The sequence below is a fragment of the Tachyglossus aculeatus genome, chromosome 1 (assembly GCF_015852505.1).
Source record: "Tachyglossus aculeatus isolate mTacAcu1 chromosome 1, mTacAcu1.pri, whole genome shotgun sequence".
Taxonomy (NCBI): Eukaryota; Metazoa; Chordata; class Mammalia; order Monotremata; family Tachyglossidae; genus Tachyglossus; species Tachyglossus aculeatus.
In genome coordinates this window covers 71,432,007-71,454,388 of record NC_052066.1, presented here as the reverse complement: position 1 = coordinate 71,454,388, position 22,382 = coordinate 71,432,007, and the positions used below count along the sequence as shown (strand labels likewise).

Below are 22,382 nucleotides of genomic sequence, written 5' to 3'. Positions count from 1 at the left end.
AGCACGTACTACCGTGCTGGGAACATAGTAAGTGCTTAGATCCCATTAAAAAAAAATTGAGGGGTTGAACCTAGGCATACTAGATTTGATTGGGAGGGGAGGGTGGGGAGGATTCTCAGGTTGGCTAGAGTAGCTCCAGGCAGCAATGCCCAACAGTAAAGGAGAAAGGGGAGGGGTGATAACTAGGTGGACAGGAAATCAGCTGTCTGGGATCCATCAGTTTCGTGGGGAAGGCTGAGTAGCCGGCCTCCCGTTTCCCCGCGGAGGTGTAAGTGAAGAGTCTAGCTAGCGGAAGAACGGGGCGAGGAAATGGGGCTCAGACGGCAAGGAGGCTAAGGAAGCGGTTTCAGTCTGGTGATCGTCCAAGGGGTCGCTGAGAGTCTCTGCCAGGCACGGGATGGAGCCACCAGGGAGGGCTAAATCTCCACAGAGTAGATTCTCCAGGTCACCAAGGGAGATGGCAAGAAGGGTACCCTTCCCCTCTGCCTTCAAACATGCCCACATCTCCCCCATCCTAAAAATAACCCTCTCTTGACCCCACTGCCCCTTCTGGTTATCGCCCTATCTCCCTCCTACCATTCCTTTCCAAACTCCTAGAATGAGTCGTCTACACTCGCTGCCTCAAATTCCTAAACTCCAACTCTCTCCTAGACCCCCTCCAATCTGGCTTCCGTCCCCTACACTCCACCGAAACTGCCCTCTCAAAGGTCACCAATGACCTCCTTCTTGCCAAATCCAACGGCTCCTACTCTGTCCTAATCCCCCTCGACCTCTCAGCTGCCTTCGACACTGTGGACTACCCCTTTCTCCTCAACACGCTATCCAATCTTGGCTTCACAGACTCCATCCTCTCCTGGTTCTCCTCTTATCTTTCTGGCTGTTTATTCCCAGTCTCCTTTGCGGGCTCCTCCTCCCTCTCCCATCCCCTTACTGTAAGGATTCCTCAAGGGTCAGTTCTTGGTCCCCTTCTGTTCTCTCTCTACACTCACTCCCTGGGTGAACTCATTCACTCCCACGGCTTCAACTCTCATCTCAACGCTGATGACACCCAAATCTACATCTCCACCTCTGCTCTTTCTCCCTCCCGCCAGGCTCGTATCTCCTCCTGCCTTCAGGACATCACCATCTAGATGTCTGCCCGCCATCTAAAACTCAATATGCCCAAGACTGAGCTCCTTATCTTCCCTCCCAAACCCTGTCCTCTCCCTGACTGTCCCATCTCTGTTGACGGCACTACCATCCTTCCCATCTCACAAGCCCGCAACTTTGGTGTCATCCTCAACTCTGCTCTCTCGTTCACCCCACACATCCAATCCTTCACACAAAACCTGCCGGTCTCACCTCTGCAACATTGCCAAGATCCGCCCTTTCCTCTCCATCCAAACCGCTACCTTGCTGGTTCAATCTCTCATTATATCCCGACTGGATTACTGCATCAGACTCCTCTCTAATCTCCCATCCTCCTGTCTCTCCCCACTTCAGTCTATAATTCACTCTGCTGCCTGGATTATCTTTCTACAGAAATTCTCTGGGCATGTCATTCCCCTCCTTAAAAATCTCCAGTGGTTGCCTGTCAACCTACGAATCAAGCAAAAACTCCTCTCTCCCAGCTTCAAGAATGTCCATCCCCTCGCCCCCCTCCTACCTCACCTCCCTTCTCTCCTTCTCCAGCCCATCCCGCACCCACCACTCCGCTGCTGCCGCTAACCTCCTCACTGGGCCTCGTTCTCGCCTGTTCCGCTGTTAACCCTGGCCCACATCCTTCCCCTGGCCAGGAATGGCCTCCCTCTGCCCATTCGTCAAACTAGCTCTCTTCTTCCCTTCAAAGCCCTACTGAGAGCTCACTTCCTCCAGGAGGCCTTCCCAGACAGAGCCCCCTTTTTCCTCTCATCCTCCTCACCCCCCGGCCCTACCTCCTTCCCCTCCCCACAGCACTTGTACATATTTGTACAGATTTATTACTCTATTTCACTTGTACATATTTACTAGTCTATTAATTTTGTTAATGATGTGCATATAGCTATAATTCTATTTATTCTGACGGTTTTGACACCTGTCTACATGTTTTCTTTTGTTGTATGTCTCCTCCTTCTAGACTGTGAGCCCATTGTTGGGTAGGGACCGTCTCTGTTGCCGACTTGTACTTCCCAAGCACTTAGTACAGTGTTCTGTACACAGTAAGCGCTCAATAAATACGATTAAATGAATGAATGACTGGGTAGGCTGCACATTTCCCTCTTCCCCGGCAGACGTTGCCGGGTGAGCAGCTCTACTTGCCCTAGAGCTGCTGCTGATGCCCCAGACCTCTTTCTTCATAGTACTTGGTAGGTGCTTACTATGTGCCAGACACTGCACTAAACACTGGGGTAGATATAAGATGATACGGTTGAGCACAGTCCACATCCCACATGGGACTCACAGCCAGGTCCGGAACAGCCTTTGAGCTGGGGTTCCCCATGAAGCTCTAGAGGGTTTCAGTCTCCTGAGAGTCCCTTTCTCCCAAACCAGAGTCCTGATGGACAAGACTTGTCAAAGCTAACAAAGACACGGTGATCTCGGGGCAGAGATGGATTGGCAATTCAGGGTGTCTCATGCCCAGGCAAGTGGGGGTGGGGAGGAGTGGTTCTGACCCAGAAATCCAAGTTCTGAGTAACCACAGGAGGTCAGGCAGGCAAGACTTATTTTACCGGAGAAGTCCGATACAGTGGCTGAAATGAAGAAAGCAAATCGAAGAAAATGGGCCAACAGGCAAGAAAAAAAAAAAAAGTGACATGGGCCACGGGGGGAAGAAAAGAACAACATACCATGCACTTGTCACTGGGGATTTGGAGGTAGGAACAAAATACACGTGGTGTCAATTCAAGGGAGACAGTGTGATCTTATGGTGGGAGGAGGGAACTGGGAATCGAGGCGCCCAGTTTCCAGGAATAATATTGCCAACAACTCCCCGTGTGGTCTTTAAGCATGTCACTTACCCTTTCAGGGGCCTTGGTTTCGTTATTGCTGCCTAGTCCCCAACCCAGAGAGGGCTGGATGACATGGGGATTCCACAGAAGGCACCATTAAGTTGATCACGGCAATAAGTTTCCCAAATGAGCTCCAGCAGCGGAGCAAGAGAACAAATCACCTCCCAGCTGACCTGACTTGATTTGACACCTAGTATGAAGGAAGGCCCTGAGATGAGCAAAATGATCGTGGATGAAGGGGAGCACGAAGAAGGGACGAGGAGGAGAAGAGGGTCAAAGAGGAGTTCTGGCTCCCAAACCTGCCACTGGATCTTCTACTATAATGGTGATATTCCTGAGGCCTCCTGCGAGCGGACAGACAGTTTGGAAAGGAGAGTTATGGGACAGAAAGCAGAATTCAGCTAGTCAAAGACCCCTGATTAACAGAGTTCAGACCTCCTCATCCTGAAAAGCCAACCCCAAGCGCTGACAGTTGCCCACTCCCAACTCTCCCAAATCGCCCAAGTCCAACGCTTTCTCAGACCTTCCCTAATAAAGACTCGGAGCTCCCTTTCCTAATCCGGGGGATAGGGGCACGCAATACCCCGCGTCAGAGGGAAAATGTGGTTAATGGGGTTGTCGGATATTCACAAAGCCAAGAATGGGTCCTCCACCTCAAACCCATTCGCAGCTCCTGAGCACAGGAGGGGGGAAATAGGGGCAGAAAATGCAGGAAGTTCTCCTGCTTGGTATTTTTCTGACCTGCCATCCTCCCTGCTAGGGCTTGCAGGCCTTGTAGTTATGGCCACCACCCACAGAACAGACTCCAGGCAAACCAAAGACCCACATCCTTGGGGGGCTGATGACGGAGACAGCAAGAGCAGCAATAACAATCACTTACTTTCACTGCCCGGCTACCTACTTCTGATGGGCCTCCTCGGGATAGAATAAGGGAAGGAACAAAATGCCTCAAACCCCCTCCTGACCCTCAGAGAACTAAAGTAGAAACAACCAGCCCCTTTTCCAAGGACATAAAAGTCTCCTACTCTGCTCAAACACCCCCTGTTCTCCAGTGGAGCTTTCCGCTTACAGTACTATTCCACGATTGCAGCCCGGGTCAGAGGGAACAGGAATCTTAACGGATCCATTGTTACAGATTAGCTCGGGAGGTTCGAATGGGAGCGGGACTGTTTCCAGACTTGATTACCTCGTATGATCGCTCGCAGCTAAACTCAGTGCTCTGCACCTAAGAGGTGCTTAGTAAACACTACCATCATCAATACCTAGACCATAAGCTTCTATGGGCAGGGAATGTGTCTGCTTATTGTTATATTGTACTCTCCCAAGCGCTTAGTACAGTGCTCTGTACACAGTAAGCACTCAGTAACTATGAATGAACTGAATACGTGGCAATTTTCTGCAAGTTGGGGAGGCGTAACGCTGAGGGATCTCCTCCTCTCACAGATCGCAATGGGAAGCAGTGTGGCTCAGTGGGAAGAGCCCGGGCTTGGGAGTCAGAGGTCATGGGTTCTAATTCCGGCTCCGCCGCTTGTCAGCTGTCTGACTTTGGGCAAGTCACTTAACTTCTCTGGACCTGTTACCTCATCTGTAAAATGGGGATTAAGATTGTGAGCCCCACATGGGACAACCTGATCACCTTGTAACCTCCCCAGCACTTAGAACAGTGCTTTGCACGTAGTAAGTGCTTAATAAATGCCATTATAAGTCACTTAACTTCTCTGGACCTCAGTTCCCTCATCTGTAAAATGGGGATTAAGACTGTGAGCCCCACATGGGACAACCTGACCACCTTGTATCCTCCCCAGCGCTTAGAACAGTGCTTCGCACATAGGAAGCGCTTAACAAATACCAAAATTATTATTATTATGACAAGTCAGAAAAGCTCCATCCTCAGGCAATCCGGCCAGAGGAGCCAGTAACATCCTGAGCTCCTATACTCTACCAGTCCGGCACGCCTGCCAACCCCCATCCACGCCCCTCGCACCACCCAGACATCCCCCCACACACACCCTCTCTGTCTCCCTGCCCCGCCAAAGACAACCCATGGGGACACCCACCATGGCCGCAAATATCCCGTGCCTCTTGGGGGGAATTCCCGGAAAGCTTCCCTTTCTCCCTCCTGGCCGGAAGTCATTACCTGAGCCTCTCCCAGAGGTCATGTTGGTGTCCGAGTGGGAGCGCGTATGACTCTTCTTGGCCCCACTCGAGACGGTCAGCGTCTGTCCCTCCGAGAAGCTGGACCGGCGCGGGAGGCTGGGGGGCTGACTCCGACCCCCTCCCTCCCAGTCCCCTAAGGAGGAGGCGGCGGAGTCCGGCTTCTGAGAGCTGCCCGAGGAGAACAGGTTGGAGCTGCTGCTCTCGGTGCTGGCTCCGCCGCTGCTCCCGCCTCCGCCGCTACTGCTCTCGCTCCGGGAGCTGGCGGCTCGGCCCCGGCAGCCCAGGTTGCCGATGGCCAGGTACTCCGGTCCGTCGTTGGCCTCGCTCGGGGAGTCGTCCCGGCTGCTGGCCCAGGGCTCCTCGCTGGGATTAGTCAGGGTGCCAGAGCTCATCTCGGCTCGGGGCTGGGGAGGGTCTCTGGGGAAAGCCAGGGCTGGGGGAGGAGGGAGGGAGGACTCGGTGGGCAAGCCCCGGGCCGGGGAAAGCCGCTCCTGGTTTTCTTGAGCCTGCTGGGAAGGGCTGCAGAGCGAGGTAGAGGCCGGTCTCCTGTCTGCGGGTGCGGGGGGGGAAGGAATGGGTGAGAGAAGCAAGTATGAAGAACTAATCTGTGCCCATACCAGAAATTCATTCATTCATTCATTCAATCGTATTTATGGAGCGCTTACTGTGTGCAGAGCACGGTACTAAGCACTTGGGAAGTACACGTTGGCAACATATAGAGATGGTCCCTACCCAACAACGGGCTCACAGTCTAGAAGGGGGAGAGAGACAACAAAACAAAACAAAACCTGTAGACAGACACCAAGTCGTCAGAACAAATGAGAGGAGAGGCCAAAAGGGTGAAAAAGAAATTTCTTCCTGGAGCTGAGAGGACAATAAGCCCATGGAAATGGAAAAAAATTAAACAAAAACGAAATAAAAAACCTTTCCTCATTAATTTTCATCCTCATACTTCCATCTGGGACTTGGTTTGTTTAGTGTATCTTACCGTTCACCTTACTGTACTGTAAAAAGCAGTATGGCCCAGTGGAGAGAACACAGGCCTCGGAGTCAGAAGGCCCTGGATTCTAATCCAAGCTCCTCCACTTGTCTGCTGTGTGACTTTGGGCATGTCACTTCACTTCTCTGGGCCTCAGTTCCCTCATCTGTAAAATGGGGATTAAGACTGTGAGCCCCATGTGGGATAGGGACTGTGCCCAGCCCCATTTTCTTGTATCTACCCCAGTGCTTAGTACAGTGCCCGGAACATAGTAAGAGCTTAACATATATCACAGTAATTATTACCCAGCAGTTCCCAATCGGTTCCAGTTGCTTTATCAGCCACTCTTGGCTGGGACATTTGGGATTGGACAGGCAGACCACCCATCTAGGCCCGGGAGTAAGAATGCTATTTTTGAGCTTTGTGCTAAGTTCACAGTTCATCCCATACTAAATAATAATAATAATGGCATTTGTTAAGCGCTTACTATGTGCAAAGCACTGTTCTAAGCGCTGGGGGGGGATACAATGTGATCAAATTGTCCCACGTGGGGCTCACAGTCTTAATCCCCATTTTTACAGATGAGGTAACTGAGGCTCAGAGAAGTTAAGTGACTTGCCCAAGGTCACACAGCAGACTTGCGGTGGAGCCAGGATTCGAACTCATGACCTCTGACTCCAAAGCCCGGGCTCTTTCCACTGAGCCACGCTGCTTCTCTATGTCAGGTTCTATCACATTCCCTCTGTCACTACCTCCATCGGTCCCTTCGTGGGATTTACCGAGCGCTTACTAACCGTACCAATGACTCATCCGTTCATTCACTCATTCGATCGTATTTATTGAGCAGTTACTGTGTGCAGAGCACTGCACCAAGCGCTTGGGAAGTGCAAGCTGGCAACACACAGAGACGGTCCCTACCCAACAGTGGGCTCACACAACGGACTTCCCTGGAGGACCCCCTTCCCCAGAGCGGCTCACCTGTGTTGCGCAGGGATGAAGGCTGGTACAGGCCGGAGAAGGAGCCGAAGTAGCGGTGCGGAGCGAACTCGACGGAGGGGACGTAGGAGGAGCTAGGTAGTGCCGTGAGACTCTGGCTCTTTGTCACCAGCACTGGGGTCTCCTGCTTCCTGGCAAACTGAACAGAAGCAGCACTGGAGCGGATCCCAGACCTCCCAGGAAGGGGAAACCCAAGAGGGAAAGGACGCCGGAACTGCTAGAAGCCAGGACCCGGCCCAAAAGCTAGCTCATGCCCGGGGGTTTCTGCTGTTGCCCAAGACTGTGAGCCCACTGTTGGGTAGGGACTGTCTCTATATGTTGCCAATTTGTACTTCCCAAGCGCTTAGTACAGTGCTCTGCACATAGTAAGCGCTCAATACATACGATTGATGATGACTGCAGACCGGCCGTCTACAGCTCCTCTGCATATCCTTATATTCTACAGTTTCCCCCACCTGTAATTTATTTTAATGTCTGTCTTCTCCTGGGCCAACTCTATTCTATTGTACTTTCCCAAGTGATTACTACAGTGTTCTGCACACGGTAAGCACTTAATAAGCACCAATGATTGATTAAAGCACCTGCTCCTCTCCCACTACAACCCAGATCACTTGCTTTTCTCCTCAGAAGCCAGTTTACTCACTGTGTTCCGAATGCCCTCCCTCCGCACATCTGCCAAATTAGCTCTCTTCCTCCCTTCAAAGCCCTACTGAGAGCTCACCTCCTCCAGGAGGCCTTCCCAGGCTGAGCCCTCCCTTGTCCTCTGCTCCTCCTCCCCTCCCCATCGCCCCCACTCCCTCCCTCTGCCCTACCACCTTCCCCTCCCCACATCGCTTCTGTATATTTGTATATATTTATTACTCTATTTTATTAATGCTACGTATCTATCTATAATTTCTATTTATTTTGATGGTATTGACGCCTGCCTACTTGTTCTGCTTTGCCGTCTGTCTCCCCCTTCTAGACTGTGAGCCCGTTGTTGGGTAGGGACCGTCTCTATATGTTGCCAAATTGAATTTTCCAAGCGCTTAGTACAGTGTTCTGCACACAGTAAGCGCTCAATAAATATGATTGAATGAATGCCCCTCAGGCCGGCTGCCCTGGGGACCCAGATGCCAACAACCGTGACTTCGGTATGTGACATCCTCCCAGCTGGCGGTCATGCTCAAAGCAGGAGCGTAGGGCCGCGTGGGAGGGCTGAAGGATACGGGGTGGAGAGGCAATCTTGCGGGCTTCCTTCCTGACTGGGGCCAAACTGAGACCCCCTAGGGAGCCAGGGTTAAGCCCCCTTACAACATTTCCACTCTTCTCTCGACACTTTTGCCGCCAACCTCCCCGTGGAAAAGCCCATGCCCTTTCCCCTTATGACTCTCCCTTCATAAAGGAGAGTTGGCGGCAGTTTGGCGGTTCAGCGAGACGGACGCAGACACGCTGCTCCCCGCATTACCATCGAAGCATCGATCTGGGCCAAGAGGCGAGGGTTGTTCTGCTCCACCGCCTCCAGACACTGCAACATGGCGGTTACGTGGGCGTCGCTCAGCAGGAAAGCAGTGTCTGCGGAGAGAAAAGCAACTGGGGACTTTCCTGCCTGACTGGGCTGCGATGGGGCCCCCTCTCCCCAAGGCCCCCCTTTCCTTCCCACCAGCTGAGTGGGACCCCCAAAAAGCAACCTGGTCCCTTAAGGAACCGGGAAAAACCACGTCTTCAGGGGTTCCAGAATGCCATTGCTGGTAGATATGGGAGAAGTACGTGAAAGGGTTGCAAAGAGCCTGGGCGTCAGAGGACCTGGGATCTAATTCTGGCTCCGCCACCTGACTGCTGTGTGACCTTAGGCAAGTCACTTCATTCATTCATTCATTCAACCGTATTTATTGAGCGCTTACTGTGTGCAGAGCACTGGACTAAGCGCTTGGGAAGTACAAGTTGGCAACATATAGAGACGGTCCCTACCCAGCAGCGGGCTCACAGTGTAAAAGGGGGAGACAGACAACAAAACCAAACATATTCATAAAATAAATAGAATAGTAAATATGTACAAGTGAAATAGAGTAATAAATCTGTACAAACCATGCCTCAGTTCCCTCATCTGCAAAATGGGGATTCAATACCTGATCTCCCTCCTACTGAGACTGTGAGTGCTACATGGGAACCGATTATCTTGCATCTACCCCAGCGCTTAGTACAGTCCTTGGCACCTAGTAAACGCTTAACAAAAACCACACTTTGAGGAGCAATAAATCAATCGTATTTATTGAGCGCTTACTGTGTGCAGAGCACTGTACTAAGCGCTTGGGAAGTCCAGGTTAGCAACATATAGAGACAGTTCCTACCCAACAGTGGGCTCACAGTCTAGAAGGGGGAGACAGAGAACAAAACCAAACATATTAACAAAATAAAATAAATAGAATGGATATGTACAAGTAAAATAAATAGAGTAATAACTATGTACAAACACACACACATATATATATATATATATATATATATATATATATATATATATATATATATATATATATATATATATATATATATATATGCTGTGGGGAAGGGAAGGAGGAGGAAGAAAGGAGGAGCAGCATGTCCTAGTGGATAGAGCATGGGCCTGGGAATCAGAGGGCCCTGGGTTCTAATCCCAGTTCTGCCACTTGCCTGCCGTGTGACCTTGGGCAAGTCACTTACTTTCTCTGTGCCTCAGTTGTAAAATGGGGGTGAGGACTGTGAGCCCACTGTGGGCCAGGGACTGTGTCCAACTTAATTAGCCTGTATCTACCCCAGGACTGTGGACTGTGCCTGGCACAAAGTGAGCATTTAAATACCATTTAAAAAGAAGTAAGGGTGAAGGGATAAAAGTAAAAACTGGTTATGTCATATCAGGGGAGGGGAAAAATATCCCTTGCATTCATCAATGGTATTTATTGAGCGCTAAGGAGAGTACAATACGTCAGAGTGGGTGGACACGTTCCCTGCCCACAAGGAGCTAACAGTCTAGAGGGGATGATAGACATTAAAATAAATTGTGGATGGGGAATAGGAGAATGTAGAAATACGTATTTAAGTGCTGTGGGGTTGGGGGTGGGGTGACTATCAAGTTTTTAAGGGGTATAGATCCAATCCAATGCATACAATATATATACTTCAAAGATAAGTAAACAAGAATTGGCATCATTTTTGAGCCTTGCACTTCTTTTGCGTCAAGTGAAAATTAAGGACCTGTTGATTTTGGGAAGGGATACAAGGGAGAAATAAAATCCATAATGGAAAATCTGACATTATTCATTCACTCATTCAATCATATTTACTGAGCGCTTACTGTGTGCAGAGCACTGTACTAAGCGGTTGGGAAGTACAAGTCGGCAACATGTATTTTATTTGTACATGTTTATTCTATTTATTTTATTTTGTTAATATGGTTTGTTTTGTTCTCTGTCTCCCCCTTCTAGACTGTGAACCCACTGTTGGGTAGGGACCGTCTCTATATGTTGCCAACTTGTACTTCTCGAGAACTGTGTGCTCTGCACACAGTAAGCGCTCAATAAATACGACTGAATGAATATAGAGATGGTCCCTACCCAACAACGGGCTCACAGTCTAGAAGGGGGAGACAGACAACAAAACAAAACATGTGGACAGGTGTCAAGTCATCGGATTAAATAGAAGTAAAGCTAGAAGCACATCATTAACAAAATAAAGTACAAGTAAAATAAATAGAGCAATAAATCTGTACAAACGTATATACAGGTGCTGTGGGGAGGGGAAGGAGGTAGGGCCGGGGAGGAGGAAAGAAAAAAGGGGGCTCAGTATGGGAAGGCCTCCTGGAGGAGGTGAGCTGTCAATAATAATAATGATGGCATTTATTAAGCACTTACTATGTGCAAAGCACTGTTCTAAGCGCTGGGTAGGGCTTTGAAAGGAGGAAGAGAGCAAGCTTGGAGGATGTGCGGAGGGGGGGCATTCTGGGCCAGGGGGAGGACGTGGGCCGGGGGTCGACGGCGGGACGGGCGAGAACGAGGCACGGTGAGGAAACACTACTGTTTTCCAGAAGCTTACCTGTGTAGAATTTCCTGATGTACTGCCTGTCTCCTAGCAGGGGCCGGAGCTGGGCTGAGAGGCAGTGGAACTGCAAGCTGTGCTGCAGCCACAGGTCAGCGATGGCCTGGTCACTCTCACTGTTGGGACTCCTCTGGCCATTCTCATGCAAGTCGAGGAACTGGGAGACAGGACAAATAGACACCGACCATTGCTTTCTTGTCTCGATTTTCTCTCTCTCTCTCTCTCACACACATATACACAAACACACACACACACACACTTCATCCCCCAACCAGAACTGCTCTGACCGCGGTTTCTTAGGAGCTGGCTGGAGAGAGAGAAGGGGCCAGTGAAAAGAAAAAAAGCAAATGTCCCAAGGACTGCCTGGATATGGCTGGCTTGAGCCACAGAGGGTAACCGGGGAGAGAAGGTCAATCAGTGGTGTTGACTGAGTGCTCACCATGTGCAGAGCACTGTACAAAGCGCTTGTGAGAGTACCACAGAGCTGGAAGACACGTTTCCTGCCCACAACGAGCTTACGGTCTAGAGGGCAGGGAATGTGTCTGCTAACTCTGCTGCACTGTACTCTCGGAGAAGCAGCATGGCTTAGTGGATACAGCGCGGACCTGGGAATCGGAAGGCCATGGGTTCTAATCCCGGCTCTGCCACTTGTCTGCTGTGTGACCTTGGGCAAGGTCACTTCACTTCTCTGGGCCTCAGTTACCTCATCTGTAAAACGGTGATTGAGCCTGTCAGCCCCACACGGGACAGGGACTGTGTCAAACCCAATTTGCTTAGTACAGTGCTCGGCATGTAGTAGGTGCTTAACAAATGCCATAATTATTATTACTCTTCCAATCACTTTGGACAGTCCTCTGCACATAGTAAGTGCTCAGCACTGAAAGAGGGGAAGCAACTTCTGACCAGATCAGGCACTTCTTGGAGAAGAAAGTTTTTCCAAGCAGACCATAACTATATGACCGACTGCCAAGGGACACTGGGGAAAGATTGGCACTGCCTTGATGTTTTTCTAAAGGTCACTGGTCTGGGCAATCCTAGGGAAAAAGAGGAGATGCCATAAAGGGGGCAACAGGGAGGAGGCTGTAGTGTTCACAAGCTCCTCGCCTTCCCTGGGAGCCTGTCACAGCATTCCTGTGCAGCCATCCTTGAGCGTCACTCCCGTCTAAGAACCCAGCTACTAACCTGACCAGTGGAAAACTGCACAATCTATAGGGCATAATCTACCACGCGGAGACTACGTTTTTTTATTCTGAGCACGAGGAGAAAAGGGGACAGAACTTTTTAGGAGGATGAGGACTGGGAGGGGGTAGGCGTCAAAAAGCTAGAACTCTCGAGTCAATTTATCCTTGATTGGAAACTGTCAAATCAATTCGGAGCCCAAGGATGGGCAGGCCTGGGAGTTCAGCTCACGCAGCTGTGGGGACCATCGCCTATGGAGTGGCCACTGGATCTTACAGACATGAAGGGAGGGAGGGAGGGAAAGAGAGAGGTTCAGAGACAGAGATCCAGAGGGAGACACAGAGAGGGACGCAATTACTCTATCTTCTAGACTGTGAGCCCACTGTTGGGTAGGGACCGTCTCTGTAGGTTGCCAACTTGTACTTCCCAAGCGCTTAGTACAGTGCTCTGCACACAGGAAGCGCTCAATAAATACGACTGATTGATTGATTGATTGATTAGAGCCAGAGTACTCAGGGTACACAATTGGGGATTGTGTACATTCCGATCCCACTTCCTGATCTCTGTTTAGGAGCAGAGACTAGGCTGAGGGCTTTCACCTCAAAAAGCCCCTCGCCCTGACGATGATTATCAGAGCACGGGCCTGGGAGTTGGATTACCTATAGCTGTAATTCTATTTATTATAGCTATAATTCTATTTATTCTGATGGTTTTGACACCTGTCTATGTGTTTTGTTTTGTTGTCCGTGACCCGTATCTCCGTCCCCCTGGGTCGCAGGCGGGTGGCGGAGCACGGTGGCCGAGGGGTCCGAGGGCACCGAGGGAAGGGGGCCGAGCTGGATTTCGGATCTAATCGCCTCAGAGCCACCGTGGCCTGTCCCCGAGAGGCTCTCGTGAGCCTCTTACTTATTTATTTTACTTGTACATATCTATTCTATTTATTTTATTTTGTTAGTATGTTTGGTTTTGTTCTCTGTCTCCCCCTTTTAGACTGTGAGCCCACTGTTGGGTAGGGACCGTCTCTATCTGTTGCCAACTTGTACTTCCCAAGCGCTTAGTACAGTGCTTTGCACACAGTAAGCGCTCAATAAATACGATTGATTGATTGATTGATTGATCCCCCGCCGAAGCCCAAGCAGGCCAGGAAGCCCAGCCCCAGTCGGGCAGGAAGCGAGCCCCGGACGTGCTGAGCCGGATTTTAGGGGGGCTGCCGCCCTTGGGGAGGTAGGCAGGAAGGAGGACAGAGCGAGAACCCTCTTATATGTTGGGGTTTACGCCCTCAGGAACCACACTCCGTCCTCAGTCAAGCAGTTGTATTTATTGAGACCTTACTGTGTACTGAACTGTGTGCCAGAAGAGCAGTGTGGTCCAATGGATAGAACACAGGCCTCAATTCTAATCCCATCTCTGCCACTTGTAATACAACAATGACTCTCTTTCCCCCCAAAGCCTTTTTGAAGGCCCATCTCCTCCAAGAGGCCTTCCCTGACTAAACCGTTTTCCACTTTTCCTACTTCCATCTCCCTTACCCTGATTTGCTTTTTATTTACCCTTTCCTCAACCCCACAGCCCTTATGTATGTATCCATTATTTAATTTCTGTCTCTTCCTCTAGACCGCGAGTTCATTGTGGGTAGGGAATGTGTCTACCAATCCCCTGTATCGTAATGTTCAAAGCATTTAATACAGTGCTCTCCACACAGTGCTCAATAAATATGATTATATTTTAGACTGTGAGCCCACTGTTGGGTAGGGACTGTCTCTATATGTTGCCAACTTGTACTTCCCAAGCGCTTAGTACAGTGCACACTCTGCACACAGTAAGCACTCAATAAATATGATTGATTGATTGATTGTCTGTCTCCCCCTTCTAAACTGTGAGCCTGTTGTTGGGTAGGGACCGTCTCTGTTGCCGCCTTGTACTTCCCAAGTGCTTAGTCCAGTGCTCTGCACACAGTAAGTGCTCAATAAATACAACTGAATGAATGAATGAATGACCTGGGTTCTAATGCTGATTCTGACACTTGCCTGCTGTGTGACCTTAGGCAAGTCACAGCTTCTCTGTGTTTCAGTTTCCTCATCCTCCCTCTCCCCCTCTCCACCCACCCCGCCTTTCCTCCTTCCCTTCCCTACAGCACCTGTATATATGTATATATGTTTGTACGTATTTATTACTCTATTTATTTATTTAACTTGTACATATCTATTCTATTTATTTTATTGTGTTAATATGTTTTGTTCTCTGTCTCCCCCTTCTAGACTGTGAGCCCACTGTTGGGTAGGGACCGTCTCTCTATGTTGCCAACTTGCACTTCCCAAGAGCTTAGTACAGTGCTCTGCACACAGTAAGCGCTCAATAAATACGACTGATTGATTGATTGATCTGTAACATGAGGGGTGGTTAAATCTCTGCTCTCCTTTCTTCTGAAGGCTGGGAGCCTCACTTTGGACAGGGACTGTGCCTGACCCGACCGTACTGTATCTACCCCAGAGCTTAGCATTGATTGGCAAATGGTAAGTGCTTAACAAATACTACAGTTACTATTACTGGGATTCTTCTTCTTCGGTCCCCGGGAATGATGCAGGGAATTTTATTCTTTCTGCCTTCACTGCACACCAATAATCAACAGCTTGTGTTCAAGGTCGGGAATCTGGCAGGAAGGTGAGCCAGAGGCCGTAACGTGGCCAAAGTTTTCAGGAGTTCAGGCCTGGCTCCAGCTAGCATCAGTCTCTGGAAATCTAATATTTCCTCTCCCTCTGGCCCCGCCTCCTCCTTTATTCTCACCAGCATAGTATCCTGTTAATTCCTCTTGAGCCCCAGATCCTCTAGTGTTTCAGAGACAGGTTTCCTTGGCCAGCTTCCTGGATTCCGTAATACGGCCAACACGACGAAACTTGTGAGCAGAACTTGTAGTTATGATGATGGTGTTTGTTACGCGCTTACTATGTGTCGAGCACTGTTCTAAGCACTGGGATAGATGAAATCTAATCAGATTGGACACAGTCCCTGCCCCATACGGGTCTCTCGGCCCAGGTAAGTGAAGTGACTTGTCCAAGGTCACACAGGAGACGAGCGGCAGAGTCGGGGATAGAACCCAGGTCCTTCCGACTTCCCAGGTCCGATGACTTTCCCTCTTCCTGAGGGAGGGAAAGGGGGCCAGGCTGAATGGATCTGGTGCCACTTCCCTGACAGACCGCAAACCTTTCTAATGCAGTCCTACCAGCGCAATGCGCTTAGTACAGTGCTCTGCACACAGTAAGCGCTCAATAAATACGACTGAATGAACGAACGGGCCAGGTTGCTCAGAAAGTCGCGTGGCTCAGAAGAGAAGAAGCGTGGCTCACTGGAAAAGAGCCCGGGCTATGGAGTCAGAGGTCACGGGTTCAAATCCCAGCTCCGCCAGTAGTCAGGTGTGCGACTTTGGGCAAGTCACTTAACTTCTCTGTGCCTCGGTTACCTCATCTGTAAAATGGGGGTTCATTCATTCATTCAATTCAATCGTATTTATTGAGCGCTTACTGCGTGCAGAGCACTCTTGGGAAGTATTCAGACTGTGAGCCCCCCGTGGGACAACCTGATCACCTTGTAACCTCCCCAGCGCTTAGAACAGTGCTTTGCACATAGTAAGCGCTTAATAAATGCCATTATTATTATTATTATTATTAAAGTCCCACGCCACTCCTCAGTTTCACTGGCCACTGCTACCCTGTGGGATGCCAACACCCACGCTCCTGGCTCCGTACCTTTTCCACGTGGAGAGCCGAGTGGGGGCTGAGCCACCGAATGTCCTTCACAAACTTCCAGTAGTCCTTCCGCCGACAGCACACCTGCTCAGGAAAACCAAGAGTGAGGCGCCAGGCCCACCTGACCCCAGCCCCGGCGCTGACCCGGAAGGGGACAGTCAGTCGGGCGACTGGATTTATTGAGCACTTAACTGTGTGCAGAGGACTGTACAAAGTGCTTGGGAGAGTACAATGTAACACCATTAACAGACGCATCCCCTGCCCCAAATGAGCTTACAGTCTAGAGGGGGAGACACACTGATATAAATATATTACAGATATGGGACAGCCTGGGGGCGTGACTTCTGCCTTGACCCTCCCTTGACCCCACAGCTCCCTCCAGTTTTTGCCCTATCTCCCACCTACCATTCCAAACTCCTAAAACGAGTCTTCTTCACCCGCTGTCTCAAATTCCTCTCCTTCAATTCTCATCATCATCATCAATCGTATTTATTGAGCGCTTACTATGTGCAGAGCACTGTACTAAGCGCTTGGGAAGTATAAATTGGCAACATATAGAGACAGTCCCTACCCAACAGTGGGCTCACAGTCTAAAAGAGAGACAAGAGAGACAAAAGAGAGACAAGGAGACAATTCTCTCCTTGACCCGCTCCAATCAGGCCTCCGTCCCCTTCACTCCGCCGAAACCACCTTCTCAGAGGTCACCAATGACCTCCACCTTGCTAAATCCAACGGCTTCTTCTCCCTCCTAATCCTCCTCCACCTCTCACCTGTCTTTGACACTGTGGACCACCCCCTTCTCCTGGAAATGTTATCCAACCTTGGCTTCACTGACTGTCCTCTCCTGGCTCTCTTCTTATAATAATAATAATAATAATAATGGCATTTATTAAGTGCTTACTATGTGCAACGCACTGTTCTAAGCGCTGGGGAGGTTACAAAGTGATCAGGTTGTCCCACAGGGGGGCTCACAGTCTTCATCCCCATTTTACAGGTGAGGGAACTGAGGCCCAGAGAAGTGAAGTGACTTGCCCAAAGTCACACAGCTGACAATTGGCGGAGCCAGGCTTTGAACCCATGACTCTGACTCCAAAGTCTGTGCTCTTTCCACTGAGCCACGCTGCTTCTCTATCTCTCTGGCTGATAATTCTCAGTGTCCTTCACGGGCTCCTCCTCTGCCTCCCACCCCCATAACTTTGGGGGTCCCTCAAGGTTCAGTTCTGGGTCCTCTTCTATTCTCCAACTAAACTCATTCCCTTGGAGAACTCATTCACTCCCACAGCTTCAACTACCATCTCTATGCAGATGATACTCAAATCTACATCTCCTCCCCTGATCTCTCTCCAGACTCACAGCTCCTCATGCCTTCAAGACATCTCTACTTGGATGTCCTCTGGTCACCTCAAACTTAACATGTCCAAAACAGAGCTCCTTATCTTCCCAACCAAACCCTGTCCTCTCCCTGACTTTCCCGTCACTGTAGATGGCACCACCATCCTTCCCACCTCACAAGCCCGTAACCTTGGTGTCATCCTTAACTCCTCTCTCTCATTCAACCCACATATTCAATCCATCACCAATCCTGTTGGTCCCACCTTCACAGCATCGCTAATATCTGCCCTTTCCTCTCCATCCAAACTGCAACCACATTAATACAATCACCTGTCCTATCCCTCCTAGATTACTGCATCAGCCTCCTTGCTGACCTCCCAACTTCCTGCCTTTCCCCACTCCACTCCCCAGACCATCTTTCTACAGAAACATTCAGGAAATGTCACCCCCTCCTCAAAAATCTCCAGTGGTTGCCCATCCACCTCCATATCAAACAAAAACTCCTCACCATTGGCTTTAGAGCAGTCCATATCTTACCCCCTCCTACCTCACCTCATTACAGTCTTTTAGACTGTGAGCCCACTGTTGGGTAGGGACTGTCTCTATATGTTGCCAACTTGTACTTCCCAAGCGCTTAGTACAGTGCTCTGAACACAGTAAGCGCTCAATAAATATGATTGATTGATTGATTACTCTCCTTTCTGTAACCCGGCCCACTTACTTCGCTCCTCTGGTGCTAACCTTCTCACTGGGTCTTGAGCTCTCCTGTCTTGCTGCTGACCCCTGGCCCACGTCCTGCCTCTGGCCTGGAACACCCTCTCCCCTCAAATCCTCCAATTACTCCCCCCGCTTCAGAACTCCTCCAAGAAGCCCATCTCCTCCAAGAAGCCTTCCCAGACTAAGCCCCACTTTTCCCCATCTCCCATTCCTTTCTGCATCACCCTGACTTGATCCCTTTGCTCTTTCCCCTTCTCCCAGCCCCATGGCACTTATGTATATAGTTGTAACTTTATTTATTTGTATTGATGTCTGCCCTCCTCTAAACTGTGAGCTCGATGTGGGCAGGGACTGTACTGTACTTTCCCAAGCGCTTACTACAGTGCTCTGCACACAGTACGTGCTTAATAAATGAATGAAGGCTGCCTCTCCATGGGCTCTCAGACAGGGCAGTGTCTATGTGCCTTCCCACCCTCTTGGATCCGAACCGGCCACACGTGCCCGTCTGGTTTCCTATGGCCAGTGAAAACAGCTGGGTCGACAACCAGGCTGTGATGCGTGTCATCATCATCATCATCAATCGTATTTATTGAGCGCTTACTATGTGCAGAGCACTGTACTAAGCGCTTGGGAAGTACAAGTTGGCAACATATAGAGACAGTCCCTACCCAACAGTGGGCTCACAGTCTGAAAGGGGGAGACAGAGAACAAAACCAAACATACTAACAAAATTAAATAAATAGAATAGATATGTACGAGTAAAATAAATAGAGTAATAAATATGTACAAACATATATACAGGTGCTGTGGGGAAGGGAAGGAGGTAAGATGGGGGGATGGAGAGGGGGACGAGGGGGAGAGGAAGGAAGGGGCTCAGTCTGGGACGGCCTCCTGGAGGAGGTGAGCTCTCAGCAGGGCCTTGAAGGTCATTCTCCAGTTGTCCTTTAAGCAGGTTCAGACAAGCATGGGCAGAACCAGCTCCTCCCATGTCTCCAAGGACCCAGCAGAACTACCTACAGGGGCCAAAACTACTTACAGTGCCCAATTTTCACCCTTGGGCAAAGCAGTCTTGTGGTAGGGGAAGCCTAAAAATGCCCACACCAGGGCACTCCACCTGCCCCAAAAGAGAGACAAGGGGAGACCAAGAACCTCGGTGCAGGTTAGAGGCTGCATGGACAGGAATCTACCCTGAGAATTGGGTCCCCTCCCTGTCCTGATATTACAAGATGAGCCTAGGAGTCAGAGGTCATAATAATAATAATAATAATAATGGCATTTATTAAGCGCTTACTATGTGCAAAGCACTGTTCTAGGCACTGGGGAGGTTACAAGGTGATCAGGTTGTCCCACGTGGGGCTCACAATCTTAATCCCTATTTTACAGATGAGGCAACTGAGGCCCAGAAAAGTGAAGCGACTTGCCCAAAGTCACACAGCTGACAAGTGGCGGAGCTGGGATTTGAACCCATGACCTCTGACTCCAAAGCCCGGGCCCTTTCCACTGAGCCACGTTGCTTCTCTAATCCTGGCTCTGCCACTTGTCTGCTGTGTGACCTTGGGCAAGTTGCTTCACTTCTCTGTGCCTCAGTTCCTTCATCTGTAAAATGGGGATTGAGACACTGTGAGTCTCACATGGGACTGGGACTGTGTTCAACCCGATTTCCTTGTATCCACCCCAGTGCTTAGTACAGTGCCTGGCACTTTAGTAAATGCTTAACAAATACCACAGTTGTTATTATTATTATTAACTTGGGCCTCTAAGTAACTCAGCTTTCACATGCCTCTGTTCCCTCCCTTTATTGGGAACAGAGGCCCACCTCTGGAGATGAGTGCTTAGAACAGTGCTTTGCACATAGTAAGCACTTAATAAATGCTATCATTATTATTATGAGCAAAAATGGCTTGGTAAAAACATTTTAGTGCCTTGAAAAGATAACCAGAGATCTTTTGTTAGCTAACTTCTTCCAGCACCAGTGGGCAACAACCACAAACAAGCCAAACCCTGTGGTCCTAGGACACCCTCCACCCCTGACTGGGGGTGGAGGTGGGGGGGATGGAGGGAAGGAGAGAGAGACAGACAGACAGAGACAGAGAGAGACAGAGGGAGAGAGAGAAAGAGAGAGAGAAAGAGAGAGAGAGAGAGAGAGAGAGAGAGAGAGAGGGGGGGAAGAGAGGGAAGAGAGGGAAGGGAGGGAAGGGAGGGAGGAGAGGGAAGGGAGGGAAGGGAGGGAGACAGGGAGAGAGAGAGAGAGAGAGAAGAGAGGGAAGAGAGGGAAGAGAGGGAAGAAAGGGAAGAAGGGGAAGGGAGAGAGAGAGAGAGAGAGAGAGAGGGAGGTGTCTCAGTCTGCCTCTACTCTTGTAAGGAATCTACTTTGGAAAGATATCTACATTTTGAAAAGAGGGAGTGTACAAAATCCTCCTCACCTGATGAAACGTTTAAAAGGCCTCAGGGGGAAGCTGAGAGTGATAGTTTGAGAATGATGTCATGGGCTTTCTTTAGCCTTAAGGACTTCTCCCCAAATCAGCCACTGTCAAAGCAGAGCAGAAGCCAAGGCTGAATGAATCATTACTTGTTTCCCCTTCCACACACCGAGAGCACAACACCCAGAATAGCTTTCTGATGACAAAGAAGCAGGAAGGGGTCAATGTCTTAATCTTCAAGGAGAGGAAACCAGAGGGACAGGCAATTCTCCTGAAACAAGCTTGAATTCCTGGCACCTTGGAAGCAACTCTAAACAGCAGTGAGAAGGATATGATCCTTTACTGAGCTGTACTATTTATTTCCTATTGGAGCCTAGTCTAGAGCCTGAGGGTGGGCGTGGGGTGTGTGTGTGTGTTTTGAGGGTGGGGAGATTGCCTCAGCTCTCAGGTACCACCAATCCCTCAGCCAACCAGATACAACAACACATTTCTCATTTTACTTCCCAAATCATCATCATCATCATCATCATCATCATCAATCGTATTTATTGAGCGCTTACTGCAGAGCACTGTACTAAGCGCTTGGGAAGTACAAATTGGCAACATATAGAGACAGTCCCTACCCAACAGTGGGCTCACAGTCTAAAAGGGGGAGACAGAGAGCAAAACCAAACATACTAACAAAATAAAATAAATAGAATAGATATGTACAAGTAAAATAGAGTAATAAATATGTACAAACATATATACATATATACAGGTGCTGTGGGGAAGGGAAGGAGGTAGGATGGGGGGTGGAGAGGGGGACGAGGGGGAGAGGAAGGAAGGGGCTCAGTCTGGGAAGGCCTCCTGGAGGAGGTGAGCTCTCAGTAGGGCCTTAAATGGAAAGAGCCCGGGCTTGGGAGTCAGAGGACATGGGTTCTAATCCTGGCTCTGCCAGCAGTCTGCTGGGTGACCTTGGGCAAGCCACTTAACTTCTCTGTCCTTCAGTTACCTCATCTGTAAAATGGGGATGAAGACTGTGAGCCCCACGTGGAACAACGTGACACAGGATTTGGTTGATTGTACTGGTGCTGTGGGTCTTCCTCCCGATGCTATAAATCTGAAGATAAAATGTGTGGGTCTAGACTGTGAGCCCACTGTTGAGTAGGGACCGTCTCTATATGTTGCCAACTTGTACTTCCCAAGCACTTAGTACAGTGCTCTGCACACAGTAAGCCCTCAATAAATACGATTGATTGATTGATTGGGTGTCTCCAATGACTTGCCTCGGAGCATTTTTAGTCATTCACAAAATATGCTTTGGAATTTGTGATTTCCAGAGTGGGGCCATATTTTGATTGTAATGGTAACTGAATGTATGAGTGTAGCGATGTGACTGTTTTGATGAAGTTGTTTTTTTTCTTAGATTATTTTGAAGGGATAGATTGTTAATGGGTTTAACCAAGCTGGAGGGCTTTGATGAAATGAAATGCCAAACAGGATGGCAGTTAATAAAGGAACATACTGTTCTGAACCTCCAAGAGTAAAAACATTAAAATCCACAAATGCATTGCAACGTACAGGGTTTGTACTGACTGGTTATTCACAACAGAGTTCTAAATAACTTTCAGACTAAATTAACCTTGATTGAAGTGGAGTATGTTCTAGACTGTGAGCCCGTTGCTGGGTAGGGACCGTTTCTATATGTTGCCAACTTGTACTTCCCAAGCGCTTAGTACAGTGCTGTGCACACAGTAAGCGCTCAATAAATACGATTGAATGAATGAATGAACAACCTGATTACCTTATTATCTACCCCAGCGCTTAGAACACTGCTTGGCACATAGTAAGCGCTTAA

The 22,382-nt window shown here is 49.4% G+C and overlaps 1 protein-coding gene across 1 annotated transcript in view; it reads right to left on the bottom strand.

The window, feature by feature from the left end:
• Positions 1–22,382, bottom strand: part of RUBCN (rubicon autophagy regulator) — a 121,874-nt gene that overhangs the window by 40,252 nt on the left and 59,240 nt on the right. The window contains exons 3-8 of the mRNA XM_038742812.1: positions 16,074–16,157; positions 11,149–11,308; positions 8,546–8,652; positions 7,081–7,237; positions 5,104–5,673; positions 3,266–3,310 (exon numbers count right to left, since the gene is read on the bottom strand). Of these exons, the coding sequence (XP_038598740.1) occupies positions 3,266–3,310; positions 5,104–5,673; positions 7,081–7,237; positions 8,546–8,652; positions 11,149–11,308; positions 16,074–16,157 (1,123 nt within the window). The remainder of the gene's footprint in view (positions 1–3,265; positions 3,311–5,103; positions 5,674–7,080; positions 7,238–8,545; positions 8,653–11,148; positions 11,309–16,073; positions 16,158–22,382) is intronic.